General features: G+C 38.6%; 1 protein-coding gene across 1 annotated transcript; it reads right to left on the bottom strand.

Annotated features, from left to right (window-relative positions):
• Positions 1-1,892: 1,892 nt before the first annotated feature.
• On the bottom strand, positions 1,893-27,298 carry ppp1r14bb (protein phosphatase 1, regulatory (inhibitor) subunit 14Bb). The gene is made up of 4 exons (XM_053491534.1): positions 26,679-27,298; positions 4,076-4,159; positions 3,943-3,975; positions 1,893-3,475 (listed from the first exon to the last, which is right to left on the bottom strand). The coding sequence occupies exons 1-4, from the start codon at positions 26,874-26,876 to the stop codon at positions 3,407-3,409; spliced, it is 384 nt and encodes a 127-aa protein (XP_053347509.1). The 5' UTR covers positions 26,877-27,298; the 3' UTR covers positions 1,893-3,406.
• Between the last annotated feature and the right edge of the window lie 216 nt (positions 27,299-27,514).

Here is a 27,514-nt window from a genome sequence, read left to right as displayed (position 1 = left end):
CTGAGCGATGTATGGAGAAGATTGCATCGTCTGTGGTATGGTTCTGCCGGTATGCAAACGGTAGTGGGTCGAGTGTGTCCAGTAGTGAAGAAATCATGAAGTCTCTGACCAGGCGTTCAAAGCACTTTATCACTACTGAGGTGATATACAGTGTGTGTCCAAAAGTTTGTGGACACCATCCAGACCGTAACACTCATATGTGCTTACTAAACATCCTATTCCATAGTTAGTTCCCATTTGCTATTATAATACGACTGCCACTCTTCTGGGAAGGCATTCCACTAGATGTCTTCCTGAGTCAGCAGTTCCAGTTTATTCCAAAGCTGTTCAGGGCTCTGTTACTACAGGACATTTAAGTTCTTCCACTCTGACCTTGGCAAATCTTGTTTATGGTCAGAATTCTGTGTCCACTGTAATATTAGAACATATTTTGGCCCCTTCAAACCACTGAAGGGAAAGTATACTGCTACAGCATAGAGGACCATCAAGACAGGCCTATGTTTCCAATTTTGTGGCTACAGTTTTTAAAAGCGCAACATTTATTGTGTGTGATGGTCGTGTGGCCCTTATTGGCCTCAGGCTCTGAGTGACTGATCAGAAGGTCGATGGTTCAAGCCCCAGCTCCACTAGGGTTGCATCTGTTGGGCCCTTAAGCATGGCCCTTAACCCTGTCTGCTCCAGGGGCACCAAATAATGGCTAACCCTGTGCTTAGACCACAGCCTACTAACAAAGCTGGGATTTGCGAAGAACAAAAAAAAATCAATGTGTAGGTAATGTATTTTTAACAAATAAAGGCTAAACTTAATTTTCAGAGACTTAAAAGTAATTGGACAACTGAATGATAAACATAGCAAGGTGTGGCCTGACTAATTATTTCCTGACAAGTTGATTGCAAGTGCTGAATTTGCATTTTGGTAGCTTTTACTCACTCACTTAGACTTAGTGCACGAGGTGGGGTACAGCCTGCTCACTCACACACTATGGGCAATTTGGAAGCGCCAATTAGCCTGATCTGCATGACTGTGGGAGGAAATCAGAGGAAACCCACCAAGCATCAAGCAGGGAGAACATGCAAACTCCATACACACAGACACAAGGTGGGACTTGAACACAGATACTGGAGGTGCAACGCGGCAGTGCTAACTACTAAGCCATTTTAATTTTCAATATGCAACTGACTAATTACATAAGCTGCTTGTGTTCTGAAAAAATATTTTTAAACAGTTTGGAAACTTTACAGCACATATGGTTAATGACAAACATACCACCAAATCAATCAAAGAGCTTCTTATAACAAAGAAATGGAATAAGTTAATTCTGTGACCTTAACCCTACTGAGTATGTATTTCACTTACTGACAAAAGAATTGCAGGCAAAAAGACCCATAAACAACCAGTAAGTGAAGGTGGCTACAGTGAAGGCCTCAAGGGAGGAAACTCAAAATTTGTGTTGTCCATGGGCTGCAGAATTCAGCTGGTCATTTACAGCAATGGATTTTCTTGCATACATCAAAAAATCCTTATATTCTATTAGTTTGTTTGTAAAAATAGTGACTTTTTAAAAAGACAGTAATTTTAAATATGTTGTCATTGTTTACAGAATTATAAAATTGTGTAACAGTCTAATAATTCTTGTGGCCCTGACTATATGCACATTATCATTCAAAATGTTATGTTGGATAAATTCACTAAGCTTCCAGAGAATCTTATGCAAGCACAGCAGGTTTTCCTGTTTAACTGGTTACATTCCAAAGACAATTCCTGAGAAACTCAGCCTCTTTCTCAAGTAAAGATACAGAACCTGTGAGTGAACTGCTGTCATGTCTTTATTTTAAAATGTATGCAAATGTATGTTTATCAAAAATAAAACTTCACACATTGAAAGGCAAAAATGGTATTTTACAATTTTTTTATTAAACTTGCATAAAGTATAACAAACCCAGGAAACTATTTAGACGAGTTTATTGCTACATTTTCTTATCATTTCCCCTACCCCACCTTCAATCACAGATTATTCTCAGGTGCTTACTTTTTACCGAAGGCATGATTTGTCTTATTACATTTAGTTCATGATATTAGCATATTCTGTATGCCGTTGTATAAAAAATGCTTTATCTAATACAAAAAGAAAGAACAGATCCATTTTATTTTATGCACATCTATAAAGTACTGTTTTGGAGTTGTATTCAACTTTCCAAATGTATTCAACATATTATTTAAATGCTAATTTGAAATTGATCCTTTATATAAATATTTCTCAAATGAATGCCTTTATTTTATTTGGCTTGTGTAACATAGTTTATGTACTAAGGCAACGTCTGATATAGAAAAGGGTATTTCTACCAGGAAAAGATGAGAGCTGAATGGAAAAGAGAGGAGACACAATGCAGAAGGAACAAATATGAGGTGGTGTTAGAGGAAAACTCTTACTTTCTTTTGACTTTGTTTTTGTCATAACAACAAAGTATAAGAAGCTGTGCACTTGTTTGTTTATGCTAAATTAATGTGAAAAATGGGGGCCTGAAAGTGAAGCTTGGCTACTAAATCCACTTACAGACATGGGATATGCAAATAGCCCTATTATAGTTGTGTTTGATCAGCTGTGAAAAAGACCCAGACGCTTTCTGGGTAGGATGATTTACCAGATTCGAACGAAAACATGAATTTAAATTTTATAAACTGGCAGACTTTGTGGCATACCGCACAACCATCCAGCGTGCCTTCATCTCCCTCTGTGCTCCACATGCCATTGCACACATCTGTGTGTGAGAGGGCCTAATAACCACAGCTGTGATGTGTGCTATATGTTCCCACTGACCCATAAGGGAGGTGACGCCCAGCTGTCTGCAAGTTTCTATGTACGTGTCTTTATACATCTCAAAAAATATCCAGTTTTCCAACCTTAATCCACCTCGTTCTAACCCGGGTCACCCAGATCTACATAATCACTCCCTTGCACAAGAAAAAAGTAAGGATTTTTTTTTTGTTAAATGGACAAGGCTGCATATATCTCTTGTATTTCAAACTTACTATATTGTAACATTAAAAACAGCACGTCTATAGCGAGTGTTGTCCCCTGGGGACACACATACAGTATTGCATCAGAACAAAATTTCACACAGTAATCCCTAAAAACCTATGTGTAGAAACGTATTGCTAGGATTTCTACAAATGCTTTAAAAACACAGTGAAATATTATTCCCATTAAGAAAAAAAAATATATAACACAAAATTAACAGAATGAAAAAAAATAAGCCCTGCTTATAAGAATCTGATTGGCTAGCTTCCCCAGTCACCTCGCTTCTTCCTCCACCTCAAGTAATTGCTGGAGCACCTAGTGAAGCAGAGGAGGAAGCTGGGATTGGCTGGGGGAGGGTTAGGAGGAAGAGCCAAGGACGTAGGGGTATCATTTCTTTTGAGGTGTGCTGAGCTTCTGCATGCCGCGGATTTTGTCAAGCAACTCGACTACAAAGTCCTACAGGGGTACAAGAAGAACAAGGGAAGAAAGGTTAACAGTAGAAAAAAATCCATTAAAAACTCTGATTCAAATACAGCAGCTAGTAGTGCCGGTATAAATTAAAGGGATTAATGTTGTGCATGTAATGATTTGTCAATATTACTCACTGTGTGAAGTTCTCATTAAATACAAGGGGCGTTCAAGTTAAACCGAGACTTTTGGTTGTGCAGAATTACAGAAAACAGTTATGAGCGGAAACGCCTTAATTCACGAGAAATTTCATCACATGTCCTAGTTTGACTTCGACACCCCTCATATTATTTTCAAGTTAGGCAAATAAATAGCCAGTAACAAACCATGTGTATATTCTTTTATTTTATTATTTGTAGAAATAATTTTTCTATTCACAGTTGTCCATGAAAAGGTGTTTCATGCACATTTTGGCTTCATACGTGTACTGTAAACTTAGTGGAAAGGTTGCTTACTTCAGTAGGTTTGTAACAGTCCACCAGCAGATCCTGTAAAAGAACAGAAATATGCTGTAAATACAAAAAATCATTCCCTAAAGAGCTTTATATAAATAAACATGACAGTGGTAGAAGAAGCGAGTTGGAGAACCTTAACACGTGCAGCACGATCCTCATCATTCTGCATGTCCAATAACTCATCCACATCGATCTCCAGTTCAGGAATCGCCTCCTCCTGTAGCAAAATAAAGGTGCATAGAAAGACGGTGGTGAGAGTTCTGGCAAACAAAAAATGTCAGGCTTAACCTATGTGTATACATTTGAAAAAGTGATGAAATTGCAAGCAAGATTAAATCACACTGTAGTAGTACCTGCGTACCACAAGAGGTCTCTATTATCTAATGAAATCAAGTACTAGATGCAACATTCTGGCCTGGCATCATCTTTAGTAGCCTTAATATGTGAAATGTAATATGTTATATAGCCAAAGGTTTGTAGACATCTAGACATGTGTCAAATGCTTAAATGTTTTAAACATCCCATTGCAGATTTAGTTCCCCCTTGGTGTTTTAATAAGCTTCACTCTTTTGTAAAGGCTTTCAAGTAGATTTTCAATTGTTGCTGTGAGTCAGAAACGAGAGTTTTTTAATGAGTGACATGCGCCGGCCAATCCAGTTCTTCCACATCAAACCTGTCTAAGCTTGTCTTCATGAAGCTGGCTTTGTGCACAGGGGCATTGTCAAAAGACACCCAGGACAATTCTGTGCCTCCAACTTTGTGTTTAACACAACACGCTGTTACACATTTTGTATACATAAACATTTACATGAAAAAAATTTAACTCCATACAAAAGTCTCGCCTAAATCTGTGGTGTTCGAACAACAATCATTAACACAAATGTAAGTTAAGTACACAGCAGTGCACTGGGAAAACTGGACCATCATGATGTCTTAATTTTTATTATTCATATGTTTTTACGTACAGGCAGAGATTCAGATTTTGGAACGTTCCATCCAGCCGCCTGCATAAAAATAAAAAAAATGGCTGAGCTGATGGAAAATTGTAACTTTGTATTCACCATCAGAATCCAACTGAAAGAACTCTTTACTACAAAGCTGAACTGAAAAATGTAAAAAAGCTATAAGCTAACATTGGCATAGATCGGTTATTTATGCCGCTTGCTTGAAGAGCAAAAGCCAACAAGTATGTCTAATCTGACAAAAGACAGAACGCAAAACCTCCCCGAGGCTTAGCAGCAAGACAGACTAAAGAGCAGAACCGATAGGCTAATGTGTGTGAAAGACGCTTTATTTAAGCGCTAACGTTTCTTTCCCCCTAGCCTTCTAACTCTACAATTGCCTTTAAGGAAGCATAGGAATTCATCTAAAGATACAATGAACCTTAATCTGATTTAAGTTTTTTGAGCAAGCTCTTGCCCGCTCAGCTCAGTCATTTCCATTTACTGCTGTGTTAATATGGTTGATTCAGTGAAGATTGCACATAAAGCTAAATGCCCGTTGGGACCTGCCGGGCATGAAACAGATGGGTTTGGAAATAATCATCAAAAGTCACTGGCTCAGCATGCGTTTTCCTTTCCTCTCTCTTGGCTCGCCTCATCCTCACGTCTGCTGTCTCCATGCTGTCCTACAGCCCTTAGCCCTCATCCTAGATAATGTTCTGCTCTTCCCCTTTCATTTGACTTCCAGGTTTCATTTGTCCTACTAGTTTCATCGCACTGTAATCTGCCTGTTAAGCATGTAGTTGAGATGTGCGTTTCATTTCGGGTGTAAAAATAGCGCACATGACTAGAAATGCCAAACCCAAATTACATGCTGCACGTTCTCTCCTCTGTCTCCTCCCTCTGCCGCGTTTATTCTTTCCCCTCTCTATAACGTGCTGTTCACTGAGGGCTGGTTCATAGCCGTCCTCTTTCTTTAAACCTGCCCTTTCTCTCTCTCTCTCTCTCCCTACACACACACACAGACACACTACACACAAACCCAAAAATTCAGCCACTGCCACAAAAGTAGAACATAAAGCTGCACTAATATAATTAACATTAAAACGTCCTTGCAGCTTCAAAACACTCATCATGTTGGGCAGTGGAAAATCAAATCTGGTTGGAAGTGCTACTGGCGCCAATCGCACGTCCTCGTTTCCACTGCCATGTTCGCTTCTTTCTCATTCTCCAACACCCTCCCCCCCCCCCCCTCTCGGTTTGGGCTGCCCGCACCAGCTGTCATTGCACCTGCCCAACTGCCCCCTACCCAAATCTCTCTCACTCTTACACACACATACAAGCAGTCACTCTTCACACAAACGACCTTTCACTCAGGAACAGAGTTGTACACTGATACTGGCACAATATGGCTCTGTTCCTGATTTCTCTCAGTTTCTCTAATTCACACACGCGTATTAGAAACACAGAAAGCAACCCTACGTTCACACCAGAAAGCAATAAGTAGTGATGGCATCTCTCCAGCGTTTAAGAATAAGAAACGGTTATAATTGTGCAGTTTAGAGTTTTTAAATCTAACTAGTTGAACACAAATTAAGTAATGTACTAATCAGTGTGAAATCGTGTTAGATGCGAGCTTGGCGATACAAGATGAGCAAAATCTGTTAACTGCAATAGACCATCTAACAGACCGCAAACAAACTCTGCTACATCCACAAGCTTCATTTTTCTTTATAATGTCCTTATAGGCATGCAGTGACAGGACAGGATAGGATGAAACTCTGCTTACAATTATTCTTAGATTTTTTTATATTAAACAGTGAACATAAACCATCTGCAGGTGGAAAGTCAAGCGGTGAATGAGGAACTGAAGAAACATTGGACCGCACATGTCATAAGATCAGTACGAGTATGAATTTAAGTCAATCATTTGGATCTGTCTCTTTCACCTAATTTATTGGATTTTTTTAGCAATATCTGAAAAGTCTGACAGCAAAATGAGATAAGCCCATGTGTTGCAGCAAGAACTATTACAAAGAGATTAATCTTTTCTTTAAATCCTAAGACTGTTATGAAGCACAAATGCTTTTCCACATTGTTTTGGTGAATTTAGTGTGAATTTGGTGATTTTTCTAAATGCTAGATCTCCATTTCACAGTTTTGGTACAATGGATATAAATCAGCTCAGCATCAATAATATGGCAGTTATGTTTTTATAACAAATATAGCGAGCTCATGCTTTGACTGTGTTTTTGTAATGAGTGAAACAGAAGTAGTGGCAGCCTTTCAAATCAGGAAAAAATGTGCTGAGTTTTGTTGCACACAAAACCTTCATTTACAAAGATTGTTGAAGATCATGAGAAACGTTTTAAGCGAAATAAAGATGTCAGTTTACAGCCTTTTCAGCTTCCTCCTCTACCAGTTTCAGTGTCACTCCGGCACATGACGACAGCTCTATTATAGTACAGGTATGCACTGTATAACATGCATGCATCAGATTACTGACGTGTCTGTCAGTCACATCAGTAGGGTTTATAAGCTCACAATATAGTAATAGTGGACAGAACCAGACAACCAGCTTTCCACAAATAACTTGGGTATATATATATATATATATATATATATATATATATATATAAGTTTATAATATATATATATAATATATATATAATATATATATATATAATATATATATTATAAGTTTTGCAGTGTTATTGTTCTGCTTTACCAGAGTGCTTACACTTCAGTACTCGACATACTTTGCTGAAAATATAACATGGTGTTCGTACCGCATAACCTCCTATTTCACAGAACCTATTCCAGATGTTAGGCAACATATACTTGTATTTCATTTAGTTATGGAAATCACCAATACAAGATTATTTTGATACCTAGTTGCCAATTTGATTTGTATTGCAATACAAATACAAACTTGTATTGCCAACTAAAGTTTGGCAATTCTGTAAATATTCAGGTACAATATATATATATAATTATAAACAAATTTAGCAAATAACTCACAACTAACAGACATTACGCTGTGCTGCTTGCCAATATGTGAATTTTGGAAGCTCGCTACTTAGAGAAGTGGCAATATTTTATTGTGGAGTTGGTGGCACGGTGGTGTAGTTGTTAAAACTGTCACCGTGCACCCCCAGGGTCCGGGTTCGATTCCCGTCTCTGTGTGGATGGAGTCTGCATGTTCTCCTTTGGTGGGTTTCCTCCCATAGTCCAAAGACATGCAGATCAGGCTAACTGGTGTTCTCAAGTATTGTGAGAAGGAGTGTGTATATGTGTGTGCCCTGCGATAGATTGGCACCCCATTCAGGGTGTACCCCGCCTCGTGCCCTAAGTCTCCTGAGATAAAGCGGTATATAGTGAGTGCATGAATTGCCACACATGTAACTAATCAAATTCTATAACATTTCATTACGTTACATAATTTTAACTGACTACCTGAAATTTATTACTGCTTGATCGATGCAATAGCGGTAATAGGGTTTAATGTCCTTTTCTTGGCTTCAACATTCTCGAAAAACCCTTTTCAACACATTTAAACCATCCACATCAGCCACTGTAAAAATCTGGCAGCAAAAGTTACATGTTTTGCTTAAAATGGAGACGTTTAAGGTTTCTTTATTTAGTTACATAGTGAAAGAAACAATCTGTTATAGACACCATTGAGTAGCCAAGAATAATAATTTGCCAAAACAAGTACAAGTCATGCCATAAGCAATGGCATTTGTCGTGTTCTGCTGCGAAAATGTTTATTTCCGCTCATATGATGCTACTTTCTCTACCAAATCCCCCGTGTATCATCTGGCAACATGGACCATGATTTGATCATACAGTCTATGGAGCTGACTCACAGTAGAATTCCCCAGATAGTGAAGACACACAGGGTGGCTAACAAGCTAATGAGCTGCTCAGTAAACCTGACTTAAAACCAGAGGGATTTACAAATTCGACCACTTATGTTGGATAGAGAAAGAGCATGAGAGAGAGAGGCGAGGACTTCAGAATGAGTCACACACTTGAAGTTACTAAACAAAGTTATCTAATTCCTCACAAAGTAACTCCTTCCTGTGACAAAAATGCATAGTAATCCATGTCTTGCCAGATTCTATAAAACTCCAGTACAGATATTCACTCCCTGAGGACTGAGTAACTAGACTGTATGACCAAAGTTGAATGTACATCTGGCACGTAATTAGGTGTGTATGTATGAGTGTATCATCTTGTGTGATTCAGTTAGTGCTAGCGTGAATCAGAATGACTGGAGGAAACTTTCCGGTTGGCTGTTTGTGTGTGTCAGTAGAGGTGCGTTACCATGTGTGTGTTAACAGGCGAATTAGAACAGAGTTTACTAAAGCAAGTCTCCATGTGTGACTGAAAGTGGACAATATGATAAAGACCCTCCCTTTATCACAGGGGAAGAGGAAGGACGATAATTTGGCTGCTGCGTGCAGGCTCGAAGACAAAAACACACACATTCACAGGCTCCCTGAACCATTCCCCAAAGGCCCTTAGCTGCTAGGCAGCTCTGTACAAAACATTAACATGGAACTAAAGGTCAGAACGTGTGAGGTTACAGAGACTGCAATTTAAAGTCTATGTTCCAGTACCTCTCTTCTGTGGACAATGGGATAAAATATCACGTCTACAAAACAGGTGCTCAGTATGTAGTACTTCATAACCATAACTCGTAATACATGCACTAGACATGATGTGAAATTTATAGACGAGTAGGAATAAAATCTAGAAGATGATGGTATTAAACAAATCTAAACATGCATGCACTTTTCAGGTTCATCAGCTACAGAGCAGTAACACGTGTCACACTCTACCACATCATACACAAACCTCCTCTATACTCCAAAGAACCTCCATCAAAATACAAGAATATATATAGAGTATATATTCTCTATGTGGCTGCATAAGGGTGGATAAGTCTACCCTTGTGGGACATATCCTTATGTATGCCTTATGTAACCTCCCTAAAAGAAAACACATTTTGTCCTAATATTTCTCCCACTTTATTCAAAGCCAAGTCTCTGCTCTCTCACTCACATGACAGTTAAATAAACTGTTAGGCATGTGTTTCATCCGTCACATGCGAAGTCATCTTATCTTTCCAAATTGCTGCTCATGCCAAGTCACAGGACAGCTAACCAATCCTAACGGAGCAAGCTAAAGACTGTTTTATGTTTCCTTAAGCAAATTTATCGTAAAGTTTATAGAAAACACTTAGACGTCTTGGAAAAATAAATACTCTCCAAAACACAGAGATTTAACCGGCAGTGTGAAGGAGTGGAAGATTTCAGGAGCACTATTTGAGATGTTATTGTGTGTGGTTACACTCAACCAGTGAGTTCACTACAGTATGTTTCCCAATAGCAGTGGTGAAGCAATGTGCTTGAATAGAGTAAAAACAATCATCAGCCATGTAGAGTGAAGAAGAGTCATATTTCTAGTCCACCAGGCTGTTCCTGATGGTCTACTTAAGGAAGATTTCACTTTTAAGGCAAAATGATGGAGCTGTTTTTACAGAGTCACGACTTTGGATTGCAGAAGTTTAAATAGCTTGTTCAACAATCCTGAGACATTTACTGATGGGCCTACTGAGACTATACATGTTTAAAAATAGCCATGACCGCTCCAGATTTTGGGACACTTACTTCATGCAGTGTGAGAAACAGGTCTGACTGGGTTTGATCTACTTCCTTTTTGTACAGAAGCCAACAGATGCCTGTGATTGGCTAGCTCAGTACTGTATGTTACCAATGGCAGGCAAGAGACATATCACTGCCCTATGTAGCTAATAATAATAATAATAATAATAATAATAATAATAATAATGCCAAATTTATTCTCAATGAGTTTATTGATATAAATTATAAATCCATCTTACCATTCGTCCACAAAATCTTAAATGTGTGATCTATTAAGAACCATGTTCAGTAATAAAATACAATAATGTTTATAATGCGTTGTCATATTACATTATACATTTTCGCTTATTATTATTACTACATTTTTATAGTGCTTTAATTATACATTATTGGCGTTTGGTTCCATGCGCTTACTATACCATGCTACTTTTCTGCCAGAATCTAAAACTTTTGACTTTAATATGAAGGCTGTCTTGAAAGTAATCCAGATTTTTTTCTTTTTTTTATTATCAAATGACCTAGGGCATTGTAATTGCACATCTTCCTCTATACAAGTCTTGATTCATCATAAGTGTTGCATTTGCACCATCATTGTATCCAAATCTCAAAGCCTCTTGGGAAATCTCTTTGATGGTCTCCCACTGCACTACAGAATGTTTATGGACATGACACAGTTGACTGGAGCAATGTGCATGGATAGACGAAGTTATTTAAAGAAGGGGAAACCTGCACTGAAGACAAACCACAGAGTGAAAGGCCATCAACCGCCGACAAGGGATTTTCAAAAATGATTCAAGATTTGGGTTCCATTATGGTGGCAAAAGCATCACTTGTAATGAGGACTATGTTGAGTAGTACCTTTGTATAGAGACAGACTTACTCTATTAACGTGCAAATTCAAAAATCAATGTCAGTTCATTACACATTTTCCATTTGTGCATTCCTTTTGATACAGCCCTTATAATTTCTGGTATTAAGATTAAACGGAGAAAGATGGAAACAGCACAAACAGGAAGGAGGAAGTGGGAAGATAAAGGTCAGAGTCAAAAATCCTGGCTAATCTACTATCACTTTAACTACTCACTTCTCTTCCTCTCCCGGCTTACACAAACCTGGACCAAAGTTGCATAACAGACTGACGTGTTGCTGCATCTCAAAATAATTAGAAAAAAAAAATTAGCAACACGCTCACAAGTCAGAACTTGAAACTCATATCCGGCCCAGTCAATATAAACACACAGCACAGACAAATAATCTGAAACAGGATGTTCATATCAGTTAGAGCAATGTGTGTGAATGTGTACGTGCATGAGTAAGTGTGTGAACGAAAGAGGACACTGTAGATGAGCATTAATTGCTGCATGAGTGAATTTCATAGCCACAACCAGAATCATCTTGCTTTACATATTTCAAAGCTGAACTTTGAAAAAGCTGGTTTTATGCAGACATACGAGAGAAGCCTTCATATTTCTGGGTCATGAGATGCGTGATTAATGTGCATGTTAAACAATGAGATGCCTGAAATGAGACATGCCCCTTCTCGTGTGACATGTGGGACATGCACTAATGAACAGAAGCCTAATTAGAAAACTATGGCATACTGCAGTTTCATTAGGATTACTGAACTGGAAATAAGGTGGGTCATGAGCTATGCTTCAAATCACTTACTGTCATCTAGTACTAGACGATGTGGGAGATTATTACACTAACATATGTTCCGAACATAATTTTTACATTTATATGCGAGAGACTCATTAAAAATTAAACAGTTTTAATACGCAAGGGGAATGAACTTTAAAGCGCGGGTCATGTAAACAACAGCGGTGGACTGGGTTCACTGCTAATTGACAAAACCTGTCTAACGTCAACAACGTTTGCAGCCAACCCTGGAAACTGTTACAGCCACCTCCCCTTCTATACTTGTTTTTTTTTCCAGCAAATCCAGTCCACTGATCTGCTCGTATTTCATATTTATTGATATGAATACTGGACTGTTGTGAATACTCATAAATTGTTTAGCGTAGTACACAAGTAAGCGATATCAAATGTATGGTATTTGCTGATGCACAGCTGCCAGTGGAAAAACAGTGAGAGGACACTTTTTTCCCCTCGTCCTCCTCTGTATTTTTTTTCCTTTATCAGAAAAATAACTGCATGTTACTGACATAGGTTTCTCACCTGCTGCATGTGACTAACACTGAGGATGTTAGTGGCTGGCTATTATATATAATAGGGGTTCAAACCCCTGACCCTCCCATCAGCAAACCAGATCCTCAACCACCTGAGCCACTACTGCCCCATCTGCCCTCTCTGTACAGTATATATCTTATAAAAACATCCTTATCATTACACATCTGCCTCCTTCAATCTTAAATTTACTCCATCTAATCTTTGCTGCCTACACCAGTGTATTGCACACCGGAATGTTTTGTCATTTCATCACTGCTCTATCATCTATAAAGGCCTGTGCTACTTTAACAGGATCTTGCTGTAATATCGCAATTGGATGGTGAAGACCACCGGCTCTCTGCTGAGGATGGTCTCGAATAGGCTACTTGGGAAGCGTGTGGATTGGGGACGGTTCCACTAGACCATGAAGATGTGATTGCAGTCAAGCCCACTAATTCCCACCGTTATGTACATAAGCCCGAGCCCAAAAACAAAACTGGACTCCATATTACCTTGAACATCTCTCCAGCCTGAATACTGAACTTCCAGCCACACAGTATAGCCCTATTCGCACGGGATTAGTACTACCTGGGGACCTGGAGTTATTTGTAATAATTGTGGAGGCTGTCCGTGATCTTAATCCCATGCGACTCGGATAAGACTTTAATTTGTAAAGTTTAAATTTTCCCTGCAAATGACCTACCAAATTTCGCCAAACACTGAGGTCCTGTGATATTAGCCCCATGCGAACCAGCATGTCTGATCTGACCAGGACTTGGCAGGATTATATAGTTGTTATTTTTGACTCCTTTTCAGGAAGGGGGGGTTAATTCTAAAACACACGAGGTACACAGATAATACTAATCTAGTGCGAATAGGGCTTATGACTGCAAAACAGTCCCTGTTATCAGATATCACCCAAATGAGGATGGGTTCCCTGTTTAGTCTGGTTCCTCTCAAGGTTTTTTTTCTATTGTGACTCAGGGAGGTTTTTCTTGTCACTGTCACCCTCATACATTTTTCCTCACACTTAAAAAACTTTTTTTTAAATATTTGAATAATTTTTTATTCTGTAAAGCTGCTTTGCAACTATTTACTGGTCATAATTATTATTATTATTAGTAGTAGTAGTAGTCATAATAATAATTTTTATTTTTATTATTATTATTATTGGATTGCTATTAAAAGCGCTATACTGTAGAAATAAAACCGAACTGAATTGAAGGAGGACTGTATTGGTCACTGCCTGCAGTCATCTGCATCATCTCATGTCATGTCAATCTCTCACTCACACACACACACACACACACGCTTATCAGACCCCAGCACACTTGAGAATAAGACACATATACACAGTGAGTAGAGACAGACCACTTTCCATCCCCAAGATAAAGTAATCAGGTACACCCTGACGTTCCGTTAAAGAGAACCAGTAGTGTTTTTCAACTTCAAGTCTAATTATTGTGTCCTTAGCTTAGAGTTGCTTACAATAGGCAAAAATCTGTTTAGAATAGATTAGGGAACTTGTTGACTTGAAACTGACAATTGAAACCTTAAGGGAGTCGTTACCTTCTGTTATAAAGAGGCATACAAAAAAAAGTAGATCTTTTTGTAAATTTTGTGGATTTATGTATTATGATGATAATCCGAACATTCTTAAGAGGTCATGCATAAACCTAAACCTGAAAAAAAATATGTAGTTTGTTTTTAAATGTATTGCTTTGTTGTGGGAAAGTTCAATAATGCAAATAAGATTTGTCTTATATCCCTTTTTTAGGGAAGGAAGAGGGGTTTGAGACACCTTTTTAATCATTAGAGATTTATTTTTAGCCAGTAACACTTCTTAATTTAAAATGTTCTATTTATTCATTTCCGTATAAATGGGGTTTCGGATTCTTTTCCCCCCAGAGAAGTAAAACACTGAAATTTTCATCTTTTTCCAATCGCACATACTCTACAGATGCATTAGATGGAAAGTGGGTTGAATGAATGCTAGAAACCCTACAAAAGATCAATGCGAGATAACGGATGCATAGTAGCAAGCCTCCATGTGACATTATGAGTGTGTTCACAAATAGACCATGCGTGAAAGTTTTTAATGCCTCATGTAGTCTGAATTATTCACCTGAGACAAGCCTATGATTGTGCAGATTACAGAAGCAAGCTCTCGGTCCACATGAGGGCCTTTCACACGGGAAGAGTTTCCTAAGCTACAGTCCGGCATCACACGCACTCACGAGCATGCACGCAGCCTCAGCAGGGCACTATGGGGTTAACTTCCTACTTCCTGCTCATCAAAAACCGAAGGGGTAAAATAACAGAACAAACAAAAGAATGGAGAGCATGAAAGAGATGGGACGAGTGAAGTGGTTACTGTAGTACACAGGGAGGTTTGGTGAAGATAAGCAATCTTACATGATGAACTGTGTTGAGCATGAACGGGCACGCAGTGAGCACTGAAGCTAGCACTTTGTTAGAGAGAACAATAAATCAAGCCTTGGATCTTAAACAAAGGCTTTTCTTGAGGGGAAAAAAATCGTTTAAAAGGCCTGACGCCCTCCAGCCTAGGACAGCCAGTCGATGTTCATTCTGAAATGAAAATCCCATGGTCACTTTGCTTCATTTGCCTCATGCTGTGTAACTGATGGCCAACTACCACTACTGAATTTAATTAAACGTCTAGCCATCGCATCAAGAGAATCAGGAAATCGAGTCCAAGCTGGTTGTGGCCGAGGGGATCTCAGCAAGGGATCAGAGAAATTGACCTGGGTATAATGCCTACTATAGATACACATATCCTGGAAACATAGATACATAGATAGATACTCAGAGGTCAAGGGCTTCAGTTGGTTGGTTTGTGTACTTTAGAAACTGCTGACTGCCTTGGTTTTCCTGCTTTTCAGTTTACACATAAGGGGTTAAAAAAAAATGCATGTAACAAGCAACACCCCCATATTTGCAAACCCCCTTCTCGATTACAGAGGTCAGAGAAGAAGGATCAGACTGATTCGAGCTGAAGGGAAGGAAATGGTAACTTAAACAACCACACTTTTTAACCGTGGTGAGCAGAAAAGCATTTCAGCAAAACATTGATCCTTCGGATAGACGGGCTACAAAAGCAGATACCACAATGGGTTCCACCATTGATCCATTAAGGATCGGCTCTAAGCCCCTTTTTGTTTGCTCTGGTGATGGACAGGATGACAGATGAGGTAAGACAGGAGTCCCCATGGACTATGATGTTTGCAGATGACATTGTGCTCTGTAGCGAGAGCAGGGAACAGGTGGAGGAAAATTTGGAGAGGTGGAGGTATGCTCTGGAAAGCAGAGGAATGAAGGTTAGCCGCAGCAAGACGGAATACATGTGTGTAAATGAGAGGGACCCAGGAGGATCGGTGAGGCTACAGGGAGCAGAGGTAAAGAAGGTGCAGGATTTTAAGTACTTGGGGTCAACGGTCCAGAGCAACGGGGAGTGTGGAAAGGAGGTGAAGAGGCGGGTACAGGCAGGTTGGAATGGGTGGAGAAAAGTGTCAGGTGTGTTGTGCGATAAAAGAGTATCAGCGAGAATGAAAGGAAAGGTGTACAGGACAGTGGTGAGACCAGCGATGCTCTACGGCTTAGAGACAGTGGCGCTAAAGAAAAGACAGGAGGCAGAGTTGGAGGTAGCAGAGCTGAAGATGTTGAGGTTCTCCTTGGGAGTGACAAGGATGGATAGGATTAAGAATGAGTTTATCAGAGGGACAACCCACGTTAGATGTTTTGGAGATAAAGTCAGAGAGGCCAGATTGAGGTGGTTTGGGCATGTTCAGAGGAGAGATTGTGAATATATCGGTAGAAAGATGCTGAGGTTGGAACTGCCAGGCAGGAGATCTAGAGGAAGACCTAAGAGGAGATTTATGGATGCAGTGAGAGAGGACAGGAAGTTAGTTGGTGTGAGAGAAGAGGATGCAGAGGATAGGGTTAGATGGAGGCAGATGATTCGCTGTGGCGACCCCTGAAAGGGAACAGCCGAAAGACAAAGAAGAAGACAATGGGTTCCACCCCCATGTGTGTACTGAATAAATGTTAAAACATATATGTCTGAGCAACACATGTGCAATGTGGTACAGTATCAGAAACCAAAAAAGGAATCCTTCTTTTCATAATTTATCAATGTTCACATACTTTCCCACTGTAACCCCCACTTACATACACATTATATATATATATATATATAGTGTGTGTTTTATATATACTGTGTGTGTAAACGTATATACATATATACACACACACTTATATATATATATATATATATATATATATATATATATATATATATATATATATATATATATATATTATTTTTTATTTTTTTTAACCAAATTTGTCAGCCCTTATCCAAAGCTAATTTTTGTCATATTGCCCATTTTATTTTCAGGCTTTTCTCACTCTTGTTTAGACACAAGGCTCTAACTCACTGAATTACTCACAATTTCAACGAAATCTTATGAGTGCACAATGGAATGAAGCAGGAAGTAGGACAAAAAAAAAACATTACCAAAATTTATATACAGAATTTTTTTATAAATGAGTGAATGTTTGCATAAGCTAAGCTTAAACATTTAACTTAATGGACTTAGTCTCTGCCCTGGTAATCACCTTAAATAGAGCCCACATTAGAGCATCTAATAAATGCTGTAAGTAAAATTAAATAAGTCATTCAAACTTGAGCATACAATTCATATACTGTGCACGGTTGCTATAATCCATGACAAATAACCGGACTACATTTCTTGTGTACATGCTCCTGCGAATAAATCTGTTCACACAAATCAGGCCCATTGTTCAGTGCAATTTCAAGAGGTTAAATCTACACTTGGAGCATGTTGAAATGCAAATGGAAGAAGAATGCTGTCCTCCACTGCTCTGCTTTGACTAATTATAGGTTCCTAATAGTAATTTCCTCAAGGTTCCTTAAGCCACTGAAAGCACCTGGGCTTGATTCAAGACAGTGATGAAGTTTACAACTGCACCATGAGCCATGGAAAGCCTCAAATCATGGACTTGTGGTTTTAATTGTTTAACATAAACTTGGGGAAAGACTATCTTCAATTTTTTTATGGTCTCAGGGAAGAAACTCAAGGTTGGGAGAAACTATGAAAAGAAGGAAAGAGAGAGCTGAGGTATGAATAATAAATACAGTATTTCAGTCCTGTTGTTTCCTTCGGAGATTTCTAAAACTAGAAACCGAGAAGCTGCCTGAGCAACTCCAAGCAAGTGCGATTTGATAATGTGACACAGCCCGACCTAAAAAAAAAACATAAACAAAACCAACAGCACTTCATTTCGATTTGGAATTGTTTCCAAACTGCTTTCTGAAGCCCAAGGTCACTTTTACCACACCAAGAGGTACTACTGTGTTCTGTGTGATTACCACAAACATGTTTCCCTGTACTGAGAAATCAAATCTTCCATCAATAAGCTTTTAAAATATACAAAATGAAAACCATTGCACTCACGATAAAGTCTTAAGATGAACCAGATGTCTTACTAAATCTGCTACTATACAATTATATCCAGCTTTCCAACACTGGAGCAATATAATAAAAATAAAAAGATATTTCGGTTACTCTGGGCTTTTCATGTTTTGAGATATTTAAACAAACCCAATAACAAATTGTTCCCTCTGAAAAAGTATTGCCAGCTCTGAAGTTTATAAATATGCTTGCCTGATGCATATACACCAATCAGTCATAATATTAAAAAGCAAAACGTTATGCGCGGTATTGTGCAAGTTTCTTCTGGAATCGGGTATTTAGCAGCAGATCTTTTGGGTGCTATGGGTTATGGTCTGGAACCTTCATGAATCAGACTTGTTCGTGAAGAGCATCACTCAGATGCTCAGTCGGATTGAGATCTGGGGGATTTTGGAGACAATCTTGAACTCTTTGCCTGCTAAGTCCCATACGCCGCAGGCTGTGATGCACTGGGCTTTCTGATAGAAAAGTATAATTGCCGGTATTATCTCTTTTCAACAATTTGTTCTATATTAGTTTTTCTGTAGGACCCGACCAGACAGGCTAGCCTTTGCTCCTCACAGGCATACATGAGCCTTGTGTTTTCATGATCCTGTCACCAGTCTACTGTACATCACTGATGTTATTCATTTCATTCTACAACAATATGATAGACATCTAGCTTCGCAAGTCAATGAATGACCTTAAACTTGACCACATCTTCCAGTTTTACTTCTGCAAAACTCAAGATAACACTTAACGAAACAGAAGACAAAAATATCCAGGTATTCCTGAGCTCTTAGTTTCACAGGGCACAGACTTATAGTGACAGGATATCAAACCACACCGTCTGTCTGTCTGTCTGTCTCCTGTCTGCCGTGTGACTCTTGCTGAATAAAGAACGTGGACTGAGAGAGCATTTCTATTTCTAGCAGACCTGCTGGCCTCAGAGACTCCTCACCACACCAAGATTTTTAATCCTCCTGATTCCTTCTGGGAAAAAGACACAATCACACAGCACGCTTCACAGACCAGCCTGCAGCCCAGGCCAAGCTGTAGTCCAGCCTGGCATTTATCTGTTTATATCCGCATGAACGTCTGTGTGCTGCTGTAACTCGTATCACAATCAAATGAACAAGCAATTAGTGTCACAGCTTTACTATAGCACTGACACAGAGCTCAGACTAAGCCTCTGTTTATTAAAGGACCGGCAACATGATCTGTTAAGTCTTTGTTATAACAGAGTTTGACTGTGGAATAACGTAAAGGACATTTGTTTCATAAATATGGGATAAAACATCATGGCATATGGTGCACAAGGCAATAAATCAACCGCAGGTTGATTATTTATCCTGTAACATCACATCCCTTATACCACACCTAGTTTACAATGATTACATTACAATGAGTTTCATTTATGAGGGTATTATTTTCTATATATACGCGTTTATTTATTGCTATGAAACATTCACAAATCAATTGTTGCTCAATTAGGATTTTTACTTTACCATGTCGTAAGTTTACATGATTGAAGGTACAGTGTGGTGGGATATGGGTTACTGTATCTAATAAACATAAAATTATTAAATATAAAAAGGATCTTGTAAAGACAGTAAGTTTGTGAGTACATTTAATATGTACGCACTTGCTGGACTTCTTATGCAATCCCTAAAAAATACAGACACATGAAAAACACTTTCTTCAAGTAAATATGCTTCGTTCTGCTGAATTACTGAACTAAAGCCAGATTACGACATCGTAATCAGATGTAGATTAAACAATTGACTTATTAAAAGTTGCTTTAGCATATGATGCTGATGTTCTGACATTCGAACCTGTGCATGCATGTGTGCGCGTGAGTGAGTGCGTGTGTTAGCTTCCTGTTTTATATATAAAATCTAATTTTAAACTTAGACTGGTGTGTTAATGTGACATGCTTGCTGAATAAGTTTCACAGTTAAATGCTTTCTAGCCAAACCAGAAAAGTAAAGATGCAGAGGAAATTAAATATCTCATAAAAGAAAGGGTTAATTGTTACCTTAATTCACTCTTCATGCATATTCACATTTCTAATGGTTAAGCTACACACATCCAAGTCCTATTGCATACAAACATTCATTCGCAGTGGTATGTTTACATGGACAATATTTCTTGACAACAACTAAAATCCTTCCAAACTTAACTGTTTACATGGACACACAGATCTGATAAGCCGTGTGTTTACATTCCCAAAGCATTCAATCAGATACTAACTTATTTGATAGTTGCAAAGTTGTTCTCCCTTTTATGAAACGTTTAACAAGCTAAAATATAGCAAAAATTCTATAACATAACCGGAAATATAACAAAAAAATCAGTCTCTTGTATGACTGGTTAGATGCTTTATTATGTGTGAATAGCTGAAACAATTAAAGAGAGTTCATTCAACAGATTTTACCAATTAGGAATGGAAGCAAAATTTCCTTTTCAGTACTTCCTGTAACCTAATAAAATCGCCATATGGGACAAACATGCGCCAAAAAAAAAAAAAAGAAAAAAAAAGAAAAGCATATAGTACCAGTCAAAGGTTTAAACACAAGATTTATTTTCTACATTCTAGAATAATACTGGTGATTCCAAAACTATGAAATAACACATATGGAATTAGGTAATTACATAACAACAACAAGAGCCAGTTGTTATTTTAAGACCCAGAAGTCAGCTGAAATAGTTCAGTGTTGTCAAGTATTGCATTTGCAAAAGCCATCAAGCACCATGATAAAACTGGCTCTCATGAAAACCATCCCAGGAAAGCAAGACCAAAACTTTAGTGTATTTAAAGTTACCAGCCTCAAACATCACCAATTAACAGCACCTTCGGCCTTAGTGTTATTATGAAGGCTTTATATAGCAAAAGTAGCAGACAAATCTTAATATTAACTGTTCAAATGAGATTATTGCATATTTTTGGACGCCTTTAGCACTGTTCTACAATGTAAAAATAAATAAGAATTAGGAAACGGCATGGAATTAGAAGCTGTGCCCAAACTTTTGACAGGTAGTATATATTTATACAGACAAGAGGGAAATGATTTGCTCAAGTGTTTACATGGCTAATATTTACCTACTGAGCAGATTATCAAAGTTTAACACTCTGGTTAAAAATTCTCTCCATTCAGACTATTTCCGATTAGAGGTGTTTACACGATGCATTTTTATTTAAAATGGGCAATTATTCCCATTATTATTGAAATATAAGGGTCCCAGTAATCCTACCTAGCAAAAAAATAATTAAATATTTTTAAACAATTTGATGTTATTAAACATATAAAAATAGTGTCACTACTCACACAAGTGCAGAACACACTATTAAGCAATTTATAATAGACTGTTCCATTTGCTTATAGCTTAAGCAGCTGTATGAATTAAGTGTGTGCCAGGCAACTGTGGGAACCTGGTGATCGTACAAGAGCTCCCACAGCCTAACCTTTAATGCACAAATGCTGTACTGAATTGCGACAACTTGAAGTGTATTGTGCGGTTTCTTTCAGAATTTAAATGAACACCATTCAGGAATCTCCCACTGCTGAAGGTGAGTGAGAATTAAATTACACATGATGCTATGTTCCCCTATTAATAAAAGGGCTTCCTCTTTATAATGGGCTTGTTTTGACCGAACGGGAAGTGTGAGAGACAATGACCATTACAATAATATGTGCAGCTTGTGTTTACGCCATGATTTTGAATTTTTCCATGATGTGATATTTTGTGTAATGGCTATCAGGTAAAACTGCTGATAAAATCAGTACAGCAATTCCCACTGTCTGTCTCTGAGTGTCTCTGAGTGTGTGTGTGTGTGTGTGTGTTGACTGCAAAGAGAAAGGCATGTCTAAACCTGCTCCATTAAAACACACATAAAGGTGTGAGCATGACAGAAAATGCTAGAAGGACATGAGCAGGTGCAGGTCTACGTGTGTGATTGTGTACATCAGTGATTTCACAAGTACAGAAGCAGGGCTCCTAACAGCCTCACTGTAGGGTGAATCCTCAGTCTGTGTGTGCATTAGTGCTGGGCGATATGGAAAAATCATATATCACGATATGGATTATTTTATATCACGATAACGATATATATCACGATATACCACCCACAATTAAGTACGTTTTCAGTTATTCTCTGAAAAGTTTGACAAAAATATCATTGCATACTTTTTTTGCAACTTTATTTTGAAGTGACATTTAACTGAACTGTCACAAATGAGAAAAATACATTTTAGTTTAGCAATATAAATCTATCAACTGACAGATGTGGTGGAGGTAGAGCTACAGTAGCCTTCACATTTTTTTAATCCACATCATAGTTATTTAAATAGTATTATCAAAATAAACTTTTTTTTTTATTTTTATTAAAGTGCACAACCATTTCAAGTTTCACGTCGGGCGCGGAAACAGTCTTTTGGCAGAGTTTGCACATGACTGTCTTCAGCTCCGTGTCAGAGCTCTTGAAGCCAAAATGCAACCAAATCACTGATGTACCCCCACGTTTCGGTAAAGTACTTCTTGGGCTGCTGCCTGCATAGCAGTTTCAGTTTGTTGCGACTCCGGGCATTCATCTTCAACCTCTTGCGTCTCCATCTTTAAGCACTCACGAGTTAACTAGCGTAAAGCATGTCATAATGCATCATGTCGCAAAACCACAAGATGGAGTTTCTTTGCGAAAAAGTTAATTTTTATTCTTGATCATCACTTATATAAAGGGTAGAGTATGCATTGCATAGCGACAAGACTTTATCATACATTTGTCATAGCCTATTTAATGCAATATTTTCTTTAGTAATTGATAAAATTAAGTTAGAAACAATAGAAACGATAGAAGAAAAATAGACTAAAAATAAACTATCGTCCCCATGATATATATCGTCATATCGCTCTGCACTAGTGTGCATAGTCAATGATAAGGATCTTGACTCACAGGTCTCACAGAAAAATCTCTTTCATGTAATTTTACTCTAGCCTTTAAAGCACTGAGAACTTCAGAAATAGCTGTTCTCTTCAGGAAAAGCTAAACATAAGAGATTAAAATATAATATTACAAAGATTAATAGTGGAGCCCAGTGTAAGAGTTAAATTTGCTTATATACTTTACAATGTTATCAAAATAATTAGAAGATAACACTTTTAACCCCAGAATCTACATGCTAAGCTAACTGACTTCCTTAGCCGTTGTTAAGCTAAGTGTGCTTTCACAAAGCTATTGTTTATTGAGCATATCCATGATGTAACAGGTTTGGCTTTGTAAATTATTAAGAATATAATAAATTCATGTCACTAATCCTTAAAATACTCTTTAATGACAATAAAACATGGTTACTTTAGCCTTTAAGCCCTTTTAAATTATTAGCCAAAGGAACACATTGTGTTGTTTAAAATTCTTCATAGTGATAACCTTGCTTTGCTTGTGGATATGACAGATGCTTATGAGCATAATAATGTCTGCTCCAAATGTGTATGCCTGACTGACCCCACACTTGTTCACCATGGCAAGGATTTTCCTGATTTGTGCAAAAAATCTAAAATAGACAAGAGAGATTAACCCTGTCACCTTAACATGGATGAATGCTGTTACATGTAAACAAGTGAACCATCTTTGGGATGTCATTTAGACCAACAGCTCAATATCGGTGTATGGAAAAGGGTTGTAATGATTCATATTGCGATGTGACAGGCTTTAAACCAAAGTGTGAATGTGTGTGTGGTCCTTAGGAAAAATGATGTGCAATGCTTGTGCTTTCAGCCAGAAGTTAAAACCACAGCTGTCATTTTCCATCTTTTGCTCATGGTTTGGCTGTTATTATGTCAATGCTCAACTGCTCATTTCTTGACATCTGCTTTTTCCACCTCTTCGTACTCCTATCTGAACTGCCTCTCTTTTTCAAAGCACACGCTCACGTACACTCCGACTTGTTTGCTTTTCTAACCAAATGCACCCACTGCCTAAACAACACAGTAAGCATTTAATCAGATTTTCCTCCATACATTACTACAGTGTTTGACCTGCCCCATTGTGTACAGAAGGAAATCTGGGCCACTATTAACCATGTGTCAAAGCAAGCTCACACGTGTTGTCAAGTGTGTTTGCATATTAACACGCTTGCTCAGATTGCCCTCTTCCTTTTTCCTTTCTTCTCTTCAATTATCTTTAGATCTCCCTATTCATCTGATCACTTTCCCTCCCCCTCTTCTCTGGGTGCTGGTTCCTGCCACCTGGCCCAGTACCCACACTGAAAGAAAAACATTTAAAGGGAAAACGAGAATGCTTATGCGTAGACACTGTGGCTACAACAAAAACCACATGCTATGGTGGCATACTACTTAGTGCAGAAGTATGCAGCCATGCCATAGTGATTATATAGTTCATGCTCCAGTTCGGCAGAAGGCAGTTTTTGGTTATTGGTTTGCATGTATATGGTAGTTGGGTAGAATGCAATTTTAAACATAACTACAGCGACTATACAATCTACTATTTAAAACAGTAGCATAGAATTTTGGGTATAGCCTCAGTGGCAACATAGTATGCAATTAAGTACAGAATTTGAAAGTTTTAAAGTTTATTAGCTATTTGAAAGTAAACCAAAATAGTAAAAAAGTGTGAATTCTAAATCAAAAACTGGGTCACTGATCCAATAAATTCAATCAACAGACATTTATTTATATCATACCCAATTAAATCGTACAGCTCTACTATTTAGTATAACATGGCATCACATATACACCATAATATAGTAATCATTAGTATATTAGCTGTTTTGTGAGGAAAATAATGAACATACTGTATAGGTTACTGATTAGTGCCATAGTATGCATGTGTGTATGTGTATTACAGTGGTATAATGTATTGTATGAACAAAATGACCAGGTTACTATTACTAGGTCATGCAGGTCACTCTTAAATACAGTAGTATGCTGTTATGTGTACAATTGTGCCCCTACAGGACACGCTTTTACTTAGTACTGGATATGTGGTTAAAACTTGGATCAAACAGTATAGACTATTATTTATTATAAAGGTATGTTGTCTTCTTAAAAAAAAGGCACCATACTGTATAGGTTACTATAAACTACAGTATTGTGGTGTTTTGTGTGTTTACACAGTATAAGTTACATTTTATTACAATAGTATGCTGTCTTCTGTGTTAAGTCTATGCCCATATATACACTATATAGTACAGTAGGTTGTTGTTGTTTTTTTGGCATAAAAATAGTATAAAAATACTATTAGTAGTAGTAGTAATAGTCTTGCTTGTAAAAAATAATGCTCAAAGAAAATAGGCAAATTTTTAGTACTGGAGTGTATTACACACTTAGGGTATAATACTTGGGTATAATAAGAGTAAGCATACTGTATAGGCTTCTACTATGTTTTGTATTAAAAAAATGGTTTATGACATTTTTTATTAGGCTAGTATGTGGTAATCTGTGGCGCTGTGCCACAATGACTGGTTCAACACAAAGCTACAGCGGTATGGTTAGTTTGCTATTACTAATGGGGGAGGCACCAGGGTCTCAAGGAGTTGTGCGTTACCTTGTTCAAAGCAAAGGAAGTTTTACAAAGAGAGAAGCCACTTTGAAAAGTAACTCCAGAGGGAGACTTTAGGAAGAAATGAGTAAGTGTGTGAGTGCGCGTGTACGTTTCCGTCCATGCTGGTGGTGTGGAGTCAGGGGGGAGGGGGTGTCAGACAGCCGGGACAGTGAGGAGAGATAGAGTGAGGAAGGGAGGACGAGAGGGGGAGTGGGTTATGAGCCACATGCAGAGTTCTTTTGTTGTAATGAGCAGAAGATGATCTGTCTCCCTGAACCAGTTTAGGGCCTCTAATCTAACTCTGTTAAATCCCTCTCCCCCTTTCAGGAAGTCACAAACCATTGTCCGTGAACAACTTTAAAAAGGTTTGCATTTACTTCACTCCTTTGAGTGATATAGAGTCCCCAAAAAGTGAAAACAACCCCTAATCTGTGAGGCAGACGTCTGTGAACAATAGTTGCCCCATTTTGTGGGGGGGGGTGAAGGATTTATGCATGTAATGCTTTAAATAACTGTGTTAGAAATAGAATATGGGACAAAGCCATACGGCTTGTTTAAAACACATACACACAGTAAGAGAAAGAGACACACACACACAGTACACCACAGTGAATGTCTTGCCTTGTAAATGAGGTTCAGATGGGATTTGTTTAGCAACAATGTATCCAAACTAAACTACACAAGCGTTACACTACCGGAAGTCCTTATTTAGGCATCACAGATTAATTGATCACTCGTCATGGCAGACGGATCCCCTGTCCCATTAAGTTACACAGAGGTTAACACGAGTTCATCATGAGTGTGCGCTCACGAAGATGATGTAGGAAATGTATTGGAACTAAAACGTTGGAGATGTATGGGACACCCTGGGTAAGGGGATGGATCTGACTCGCTCACTCACCTCACAGTCGTACAGCTCTGTGAGCTGATCTATGATCCACTCTTCCAAATTCAGTCTCTTCCTCAGCTCTTTCCGGTCGTATTTAACCGTAACCCGGCCTTGTTTCCGCGCAGGGGTCTCGGTCTCCTCGGCACCGGGGGGAGTTTGGAAGTAGACCCGGGACTGAGGGCTCGACTCCGGGCTGGTTACCGCTGCCATAGTCCGATAGCGTGTAGGAAGAGCAGCGGGGGGGAAGAGTCTGCTCGGAGCTTCGTCTCGCCGTGTTGCTGTACAAACCGCCACGTGAAGATGAAACCTTGTCTGTCTGTGCAAACACACACTCAGTCAGACACAGACACACCACTCCCGGATGAAGAACTGTGGAAAGTAAAGTCGAGCTCAACACGTGTCGGTTTAGGAGCTGAGAACTCTCTCTCTCTCTCTTCCTCTCTCTCTCTCTCTCCTCCGATCTGTTTCTACAGTAAATGCAAAACTAGTGCAAATCAACTCGCTCTTCTTGAACGCTTTTTCCTCCTCTTTAACGTTATTCAAATCGACATAAAGTGAAAACAAGCAGTCCTCTATCCCTCCTCTTTTCTTCTCCCCCGGTGGTTTTGTCCTTCCTCTCCCCCTCCTCTCTCTCTCTCTCTCTCTTTCTCTCTCTCTTTTCCTCTGCTGGCTGCTGCTGTAGATCACTGCGCGCGCGCAACCCCCTCCACACACACACACACACACACACACCAGCGTGTGTTGGTCTTACTATCCTTCTTATTTATTAATTAATGGGAGTAATTTTACGCTGAGCATTCCCATCAAAATCCAAAAGGAAACTCTCTGAGGACTGATTAAATCCCTCC

This window comes from Clarias gariepinus, chromosome 1, assembly GCF_024256425.1.
Source record: "Clarias gariepinus isolate MV-2021 ecotype Netherlands chromosome 1, CGAR_prim_01v2, whole genome shotgun sequence".
In the NCBI taxonomy this organism is placed as follows: Eukaryota; Metazoa; Chordata; class Actinopteri; order Siluriformes; family Clariidae; genus Clarias; species Clarias gariepinus.
Note: the sequence above shows the minus strand (reverse complement) of the source record. Positions and strands in the feature narration are given on the sequence as shown.

Excerpts from the sequence above, each read along its gene's own strand:
- ppp1r14bb (XM_053491534.1), bottom strand. The coding sequence starts at position 26,876 with ATGGCAGCGGTAACCAGCCCGGAGTCGAGCCCTCAGTCCCGGGTCTAC. Across the intron at positions 3,976-4,075 it reads ATCGTGCTGCACGTGTTAAG|GATCTGCTGGTGGACTGTTA; the intron begins GTTCTCCAACTC and ends GTTCTTTTACAG. Across the intron at positions 3,476-3,942 it reads ACTGTTACAAACCTACTGAA|GACTTTGTAGTCGAGTTGCT; the intron begins GTAAGCAACCTT and ends GTACCCCTGTAG.